Genomic DNA, 9,758 nt, shown 5'->3' with positions numbered 1-9,758 from the left:
TTAGAATATGCCGTTATGAAGGTCCAGGAAAACCAGGTGGGACTGAAATTAAATGGAACACAGCTGCTGGTGTATGCTGATGATGTGAATCTGCTGGGAGATAACATACATACCATAAGGGAAAACACAAAAATTTTAATTGATGCTAGTAAGTAGGTTGGGCTAGAAGTAAACGCAAAGAAATCTAAGTATACATTACTGTCTCATCACCAAAATGCAGGGAAAAATCATGATATAAAGATAGGTAACATCCTTTGAAAATGTGGCACGGTTCAAATATTTGGTAATGATAGTAACAAATCAAAATTTGATTGAGGAGGAAATTAAAGAGAGATTGAATTTGGGTAATGCTTGCTGCCATTCAGTCCAGAACCTTTTTGTTTTCTTGTCTTCTGTTAAAGAAAATTTTTAATATACAGAACTATAATTTTGCCTGTGGTTTTCTATGGGTGTGAAACTTGTTCGCTTGACATTAAGGGAGGAACATAGACTGAGGGCATTTGAGAACAGTATTGAGAACATTTGGACCAAAGAGAGATGAAGTGAAAGGATACTGGAGAAAACTGCATAATGAGGAGCTTCATAACTTGTACTCTTCTCCAAGTATAATTAGAATGATCAAGGCAGTATGAGATGGGCAGGGCATGTAGCAGCAAATGGGGGAGAAAAGGAATGGATATAGGATATTGTGGGAAAGCCAGAAGGCAAGAGACCACTAGGAACACCAAGAAGTACGTGGATGGATAATATTAAAATGGATCTTAGGATGGGGTGGTATGGAATGGTTTGATCTGGCTCAGGATAGGCACCAGTGGAGGACTCTTGTGAACACAGTAATGAACCTATGGGTTCCATAAAATGTTGGTAAATTCTTGAGTGTCTGCATATGTATCCCCCCATAACAGCTTTCGAAAACCTGAGACCATCTCGAGCATATTTCACAAACAATTGGAACATCTGTCATATCACTGTCTCATCAACAATAGTAACACTGCAGCCTCATTGTTGAGGTAATATCACTTGATTTCTTGAAACAACTGTCACAAAATTTTGTATGTTATAATACCATCTGAAGCCATCTTAGCAGCATCATCAATCCCTCCCATCAGTAATACCAATGCTACAGTCTTTCAAACTGCTGAGGTAATACTTTGAATTGAATTGATTATGAAACTGGTATGTTTATCATGTGACCTGAGACCATCTCAACAGCTTATTTCATAAATTCCCCCATTAGTAATACCAACAGTGCAACCTCTCAAATTGTAGAGTTTCTCTGAAGCTCATTTCTGCTTTTCCAAGAGTTCCTTGCACTTTCCGATGCTCTTGGAGTATTGCATGCCTATATTTTCATTTGTAACATTAATAGTTAATTGCATTAGATAGGTTGCTTTTCTTTGAACCTTAATTAAGTCAATTTGTCCCACAGATTCTTAGATGTCACAAGGCCGCGCCATAGCTCAAGTGGTTAATCGCTGGCTTCCCACCACGGCAGCCCGGGTTCAATCCTGGGTCTGGACAAAGTGGCACTGGGGCAGGTTTTCTCCAAGTACTTCGGTTTTCCCCCGCCAATCTTCATTCCACCAATTGCTTCACAATCACCCTCGCCTATCATCTGGGGCTGGTACAATAGGCCAGAAGTGGCCGCAGTACAAGGGACTTAGTCCCACCCCACTAGCGATAAAAAAAATAGATGTGTCACATAATGTTTTGCAGAACTGTTAAGCCACATCTTTGGCCATATGGGCCAAAATAAATTAGGTTAAACATTTTAGGAAACTCAATTCACATACAAATGACTTGACAGCTCATGTAGACGTATGACATGCATCAATGACGGTTTCAAGCCCCATCTCAATAGTATTTTACAATCTTACAGCCCCCCCCCAAAAAAAAACTTAAAGAGCATTTGACAGGAAACTAAAGAATTTTGGTCACTGTGTCATCGCCACATTTATTGCAAATTATGGAAGAAAACGCAGATATACAAGGAATATACTTTAATAATATAAAAAAAAAACGTAATTTAACCTAATAACAGAACAAAAGAATAAAAGATTCACCAAACTAAACAACCCTTACATATCAGCTAGACTGGTGTATAAAAGCAACAAAGTAACACTTTGCCAGCATTAAAATCTTTGGTAAATAAACAAGAAAATTTATGTTATGTATACACAAACTACATGCACATGAATGTCATTAACAAATCCTATTGTGTACTTTTCAGTATATCACACTCCACAAGATGAAGTACCTACAAAGAAAAGTTAAAAAAGTTTCATCAGACACCCAAATATCTTTATTACTTAATATTCATATGAGAAACAGAATTTTTCAGGAAAACTTAACCATGCTAAAGTGGACACACCTGTAATTATTAATAGTTTTACATATTTTCCACAGATAACATTTTAATCCATCAACTACAACTGCAAACTAAGGTTATTACAAAAACATTAGCCTGACCTTGTTTTCAAAAGAATTATGTTTCTGGTAGTAGAATCCAAAGTTTCTGTAATACAAGTACAAACTCAGCGCCTGGGTATTTATGAAACTATGTATAAATAGTTGAAGCAAACAGGAAATACCATATAACACTGTTTTTCCATCCTTTTATATGCCAGACTGTTTGCTTCAACTACATGTAGATAAACATTTCAGGACTGCACATGGCCTATCTGAATTTCCTATACATACAGCCATAATTCTTTGAAGTAGTCCAACTTTAACATAAAGATACTATCAACACAGTTCCTTTCAAATCTCTCTCCCCCCTCCACCACCAATTTTCATGTACATATCTCTCACTTCATTACTTTCAGGAACGACTTCAATTGTTTGTTAATAATGGATTACTGAATACCATACATGAAATGACTCAGCATTTCTTCTGCCATCTGCTACACGTGTACATGCTTTACAGGATCTGATCCATTAAACAATAAATTTCAACCCCCTAAATCATAAACAAATCAGTTCATTTCACGTTCATGCCTACACAATACAGTTACAGATACTGTCATGACCGTATAATACCAGTATGAATGGATTCTTAAAGAGCACGGTCATATCAAATTAATTACAGACTAGAAGCTTCGAGCATAGACCTCTAAAACAGCGCAACTCCCTAATTTCACTTAGGTATTAAAGTACGAAACAAAGATATGCATGTAACTGATCCTACTTCTGTTCAGACAGCATGCAAACAGAAAGTTTCAACATCGGAGTAGAAACGTACATTATAATCAATGAGCATAAAATTCAGTCTCTCTTATTTCATTCGAAATGTCAGTGATATCACAATGTTACACAAGTGGAGGACTGGTAAGGGTATCAGCATTGCTATCCTGTGTCTGTGAGGTGCCTTCCCTCTCACTTCCTCCTTCAATCTTGTTTTCTTGCCCGGCGGAACTGTTGGTACTATTGATGAGGCGCTGTCGTTCCCGATACATGCTAACTCTCATGTTCTCCAGCTGGTGGTAGCGACACAGCTTCAGTACTGCAAACACTGTGAGGCCAACCCAGCAAGCCCACGACGCCCATGCTCCAAACTGGGCGGTCCCCATTTCAATAGGGAATCCAGACGTGTCAATACCATCAGCAAGATCAATAGCATTGCCTGCAGCTAGGTCACAGCTGTAAATACAATACATCAAAGTGTTATTTAGCTAGCATAATAACCATGTACTAATATAATTTTATAATACCAGCTTCTTGCAAATTATATTGACTTAGAAGAGACTACATTATCCACATAAGTTCAGGAATAAGGCTAAATATACAATATTGCATGCTCTATAAAATGTGACTAATGAATCTGCTTTCAAACTGTAACAAAAATTTGCTGAGGGGCTATGCTACAAGCCGAAAGGTCGCAGGTTCAAGTCCCGATGAGGTCATTGGATTTTTTTCAATTGATCTAATCCTTCCAGCTGCACTAGGCCCTGGGGTTTACTCAGCCTCTAACAGAAATGTACTGTCTTCGCTCACTTTGAAACCGGGATCGTGGGTTCGAATCCCACTCAGGGCATGGATGTTTAGTTTGTGTGTGTGTGTGTTTTTCTGTTTGTGCACAGGTAGAGACCTTGCGACGAGCTGATCACCTGCCCAAGGAGTCCTACCGAATGTGTAAGATCTAGAAAAACCGAAGTGAACGGAGAAGTTCATGGAGGTAGGCCTAGGCCCGCTGGGGCTGTAGTGCCAAGGAAAAAAAAATATTGAAAACTGCCAATATGGATGCATTAAAGTTCCTGTAGAGTTTTTGAAGGATGAATCCAGTAAGGAAATAATGTTAAGAGATAACGCCTCTTCCAAGTTATTGATACTGGGTTTCTTGGTTTTGTACGTCATCTAGTCTTTCAAACAGAACAAAATCTTTTGGATACTGGATCTACAGCCATACTAAAATGAAGAGAGAAGTAGGTATATGCGCTGTAGGGTTCAGTAAAAAAACTACTCTCCACCACCAGAATCCAGGGACCTATTCACCTGAATGGCAGAAACAGATCTAATTTCTGGAACATTATGTTTTGTGTGCGATACAGACATACATAATGGGAGGCCTAACTGCTGGCCCTTCCACCATGACCTTCAATCATCTATTGTGCATACTGCTCTATTTTAACACTATGAATGAATTGTATGATTTTTCTGTGTGAAATATCAGACAATGGACAAAATCCAGAAACCAAGTAAATATCAAATGTAATTTACTGTCACTAGAATACTCCTGCATTGATATTCCTAGGTGTTTTAACTTTGCGGTTAGGAATTTGCCAAGGAAGGACAATGCTCAATTGAGGAAGTAGGGCCAAGTTAGAAGCTCACTGATTATTCTTCAACTTACGAGGGAAACCTCTTTGTCATCTCGTCACACCAAACAAGAAAACCAAGTGTAATCATGAGAGCTGCAACTATTGTCATAGCACACAGGAAAAGACTGCCAACAACATCAACAAATGCTGATAAAAATGAACTGAAACAAAAGAATAAATCTCATTAACTTATTGAACACTATAGCCAACTACTGCTACAATTACTGTCAAAAGATATTATAACGAACACTGACCTGTTATTATAGTCACATTCATAAATATTTTAAACCTTACCTATCTGTGCCTTTGTATAAGTACAATGACATTCGATAAATCTGTATCGCTGACGTAACAAAGAGAATCACACCAACAAATATTGTGTAGTTGCAATATGCTTGAGAAGCCCAATCAACTTTGAATTGGCCATCTCCCTCCTGCCAGACTCCAGTTGAAAACAACAAGCAATGACCCCTGAAAGTATATTTAGTTCCATATAATTTACAAACAAGTTTATTTAAAAGCAGTATGATAGATAATTCATTAAAATCCTAGTCAGCAGTTAAACACTTTTAGGAAGCAGAAAGCAAGGAACTATAAAACAATTTATCACATTACAGTATATTAGAATATGTTGGACATACCTCATAAGTAAAATTCTATTACAATAAAATTCAGTGGATCTGAATAACTGATACATTACTATAATACAATTAATTACAATTACAATAATACAATGACATTTCTTGAAACAAATTTCTTCCTTTTAAGTTCCAAACTACTAAGGCTTTTGCTGTTGGATTGTGTAATTCTAAAAATGCAAATTTAAGCTTGAAACTGAAATGTTCAAGAATTACTGAACCAAACTATAGGATGATGTTTCCCTGATTTTTATCTGTCAATTCTCCCCTCATTTCCTTCATTCTACTAACTTTATGTGTATCTTGACTTCGCTTATACTCCAAACATTAAGTATTTTATTTTTAATTAACGCTTATTTAACAATGCTGTCAGTAGCTCTAACTATACAGCATTAAATAATGAGGCAGCTAGTGAATAATGAATTGGAGAAGTGTGAAAGGGAACAGTCATGGCCTAATTTGAAGTTCTATCTCAGCATTTCCCAGCAGGGAAATAGGAAAACCACGGAAAACACGAGAACTGCACGTCTTTGAACCGAGATTTCACTCTGGAACATCCTGAATTAAGAAGCTACACACTTTATTGCAACCTTCAGTAATCTCATACTTATTTTATGACAACTAAATGGCTTCTCTCACATCTATATTAACTTCGATCCCTGGAAAGCATACAATATAGCTGTAAACATCAATATACTCACTTAAATTCATCTTGGTGTAGGCTCATCGGTACTGTAATGCATAATGACAGAATCAAAGCTATTACATAGCCCGCGATCTGACTCAGTAAAAGAATATTCGTAAGAGCCATTTTTCTAAATACGAAATACTACGAATATATTAAGTTCAGCTGTTCACTTTAAACTTATTTTGTTCAAAATACGTTTCAGTCTACCAAACTGTAAATCTCACTGACTGCGAACATAACAGTGAGCACCACTATGCAGTTTAAACGCAAACATCATCTGTTTCCGACAATTTACACTACGCCCATGACCCTACGACTTGTTTCATACAATCTCATACGATATTATTGTTATTACCAATGGAGTCGATTTTCAGCTATCGATACAAACAACTTGTACTCTCGATCCTCTCGATCCTTTGGATCGCCCTTAGATATATAGTGATAGGCGTCATAGGTGGTCGGTATATGACTGTGGTCACACCAAGGAAACTAGCAACTGCAATGCAACCGAAATTTCCGAAAAGAATCGCCGATTTCAAGCAGGCAACTGCTTTTCAGATTAGCAGGCGCACACTGAAGAAGCTTACGTTTGAGTAGTTGCTCACATCATGTTAAGTTGAACAAATGTTACTGAAGGGAGCAGCGCAAATTGAGGAATCGGCAACGCGGTTTGCGGTTGCCAGTTTTCTTGTTGTGCCCTCGCCCTTATATTCTTTCGAAAGAACATAACCTGAATCCAGACTCCTTTGTCCCATGAAAAATTCTTTCCAAAGCCAAATCTAATTTGTCCTGCCTAGCACAGTCTGGGTGGCGTTTGTCATATATATACTAGGCTCTTGCTCAATGAACTTCACAAAAATGAAATTAACAGCTTCGTCAACCTTTCGTACCATCAAAACAAATGAATCACCGAAGCGCATTATAGAACAGCTGACACTTGAAAACCAAGCGACAATGCACTTGTGAGAAGACTGGCATGTTCCGTTGACTGAAAGCTTAGTTTCTCAGTCTTTCATCGAGTTGCGTTACCGTTTCCTCAATTTGCGCAGCTCCATTCAGTAACATGTGTTCAACTCAGGCTGATAACAATTCTCCGAAATTCCGGTTGCGTTGCGGTTGCCAGTTTCCTTGGTGTGCCCGCGTCCTATGAGTGTTTAAAAAAATATTGCAAATACTTCAGGGCGATTAGCAAAAATTGAACGGCCGAACCCATTATAAAACTGGCAGTACCAATTGGTCAAGGTGCATATAAGCTTCAATATCGTGGTTGAAATTGTATTCGTGTTATATTACAACAAGCATATGACCCATCAAGGAGGATTACTTACTCACGGAGCTGAGACCTTCTGGAGGAGCCGCCAATTCTGCATCTACTGAAGAATTTCCCAGCATCAGAGTTTCATTACCGTGTTCATAAGAGCCCTCCACTGGTCCCTATCCTGAGCTAGATCAATCCAATCCTTGCCATCCCATCCTATCTCTCTAAGACCCATTTTAATATTGTCCACCCACCTACGCCTTGATCTTCCCAGTGGTCTCTTTCCTTCTGGCTTTCCCACCAATATCCTATACGCATTCCTCGTCTCCCCCATTCGTGCTACATGCCCTGCCCATCAAGGAGGATGAACAAAATAATTTATTTCTTCCTTTCATTTATCCATCCCATCCTAATTCTTCTCTTCCTCTCTTCCTTTTTCTTCTTCATACTAAATCAGTGCCCTCGCCACTACTCTTCCGTTCCTTTTTCCTTTCAACTCCTCGTCTTCTCTCCTCGGTATTCCTCTTCATCCCTTACATTTGCCCGTCTTATTGTCACTCCTCCTTCCTTTCTTCTATCCCTTCATATTCAAACAGTTCCGCTTATGGGACGCATGGAACATTCCGCTCATAGCCTTGTCTAAATCATAGTTCATTATAGATTCATAACCCTACGGCTGGGCCGGTCACTGTAGCCGAGCGGTATAAGGCATGCACTGTCTTCGCTCGCTCGGAAGCCGGGATTGTGGGTTCGAATCCCACTCAGGGCATGGATGTTTGTGTGCGTTTTTCTGTGTTTGTCTACAAGTAGAGGCCTTGCGACGAGCTGATCACTCGCTCAAGGAGTCCTACCGAATGTGTAAGATCTAGTAAACCGAAGTGAAACGGAGAGTTTCATGGAGGTAGGCCTAGGCCAAAATTGGGGCTGTAGCGCTACAGGAAAAAAAAAAGCCTATGGCTGGAGATCGGAACTTTTATTGATATCTCCTATCAAGTTTCAAGGAAATCTATCGATCGGTTTAGAGGATGATAATAGGCGACAGGCACAGACACGAATATATACGTGTATATATAATGTATAACTTCCATCACACGAGGCCATCCTCTTGCCTACTTTGGAAGAAAACTTTGAAACGAGGGAATTCCTCAGTAGAGGTAATTCTATCCCTGTAACAGGTCGTGAAGACCAGCGAAGGCCCATAGCGTTGTGAGAGGCTTCCACATTTCCTCTAGACCAGGCATGTCCAACGCGTCGATCGCGAGACGATTTTTGGTCGGTCTCATAGGCCTCTAAGGAAATTATACGTGAAAAGCATGCAAATTCACTTGTAATATAAGATGATTATATTCAGATTTTGAATGGAAAATACGTATCAAAGTAGTCTGTACTTTCAATGTATGTTGCTTTTACAACAAACATCATATGTCGTGTTATTTTTACCAATATTTTTGCTTAAAGCGAGGTACGACGATAGGAGGGGGTGTTAGATCACTGGCAGTTTTGACACTAAAAAGTCGATCACAACCTGTTTGAAGTTGGACATGCCTACAGACAATCGACTCACAGACGGCCGTTTACACCCCAGGAAGAAACCTGGTACTCATTTCTGTTAGAGGCTGAGTCGACTCCAGGGCCATTGTGCGGCTGGAATGATTAGGTAAATTGAAAAAATCCACCTCTTAGGGTCTCGAACCCGCGATCTTCCGGCTTGTAGCATAGTGCCCCCAACCCTCAGTAGAAGTAATTTGGTTTTAAGAATAGCTTCTAGACATAAAGGTACTCTGGAGAAGCCTCTCCTGGAAGAAGAATGTGGCATGTAGTCATCATGTGTGTGTGTGTGTGTGTTTATACATATATAAACTTGATTTCGCGTGGCTTGCATGGAACGAAATCTCTGGATTACCTGTAGTCCGCCAAGGATTCGAAGCAGATACCTACTGAATACCGCTGAATACTATATACTTCATGGTGTCCAGTGTGAAACATTAAGAAGACGAAGAATAAATGGCGGAGGGAGAACTAAAGGAGGAGAGGAAGGTAAGGAAAGAGAGGAAGTAAAAAAATAAGAGAGAATTATTTGTAAGCTACTTGAAGCTCATTCGTCTGGGTCACTCCACCATATACAGTTAAACAGTTTGTAAATAAATGTGACATGAATTTCTTCATGGGAGATTTTCTTAAACCTGTTCTCACGTTCCAACTCCCTGGGACAAATCTGACTTCGCAGGAGTTGTGCTTCTCACAGCACTGCTGTATGTTATTTGATCTGCAGAAACGGATGGACTGGCGATAACCAACCTGACACCAGCTTGCAGCAGTGCGAGAGGATGGAAGGAGGGTTGTATGCCAGCACCCGG

General features: G+C 39.4%; 1 protein-coding gene across 1 annotated transcript; it reads right to left on the bottom strand.

The window, feature by feature from the left end:
• Positions 1–1,985: 1,985 nt before the first annotated feature.
• Positions 1,986–6,360, bottom strand: LOC111870147 (transmembrane protein 179; the record flags this gene model as incomplete). The annotated part of the gene is given in 4 exon segments (XM_023862190.2): positions 1,986–3,639; positions 4,850–4,978; positions 5,112–5,288; positions 6,157–6,360. Coding segments are annotated over 4 exon segments (747 nt in total). The 3' UTR covers positions 1,986–3,308.
• Positions 6,361–9,758: the final 3,398 nt, after the last annotated feature.

This window comes from Cryptotermes secundus, unplaced genomic scaffold (assembly GCF_002891405.2).
Source record: "Cryptotermes secundus unplaced genomic scaffold, Csec_1.0 scaffold594, whole genome shotgun sequence".
Classification (NCBI taxonomy): Eukaryota; Metazoa; Arthropoda; class Insecta; order Blattodea; family Kalotermitidae; genus Cryptotermes; species Cryptotermes secundus.
The sequence above is the reverse complement of the archived record's forward strand: the minus strand, read 5'-3'. Positions and strand labels throughout refer to the sequence as shown.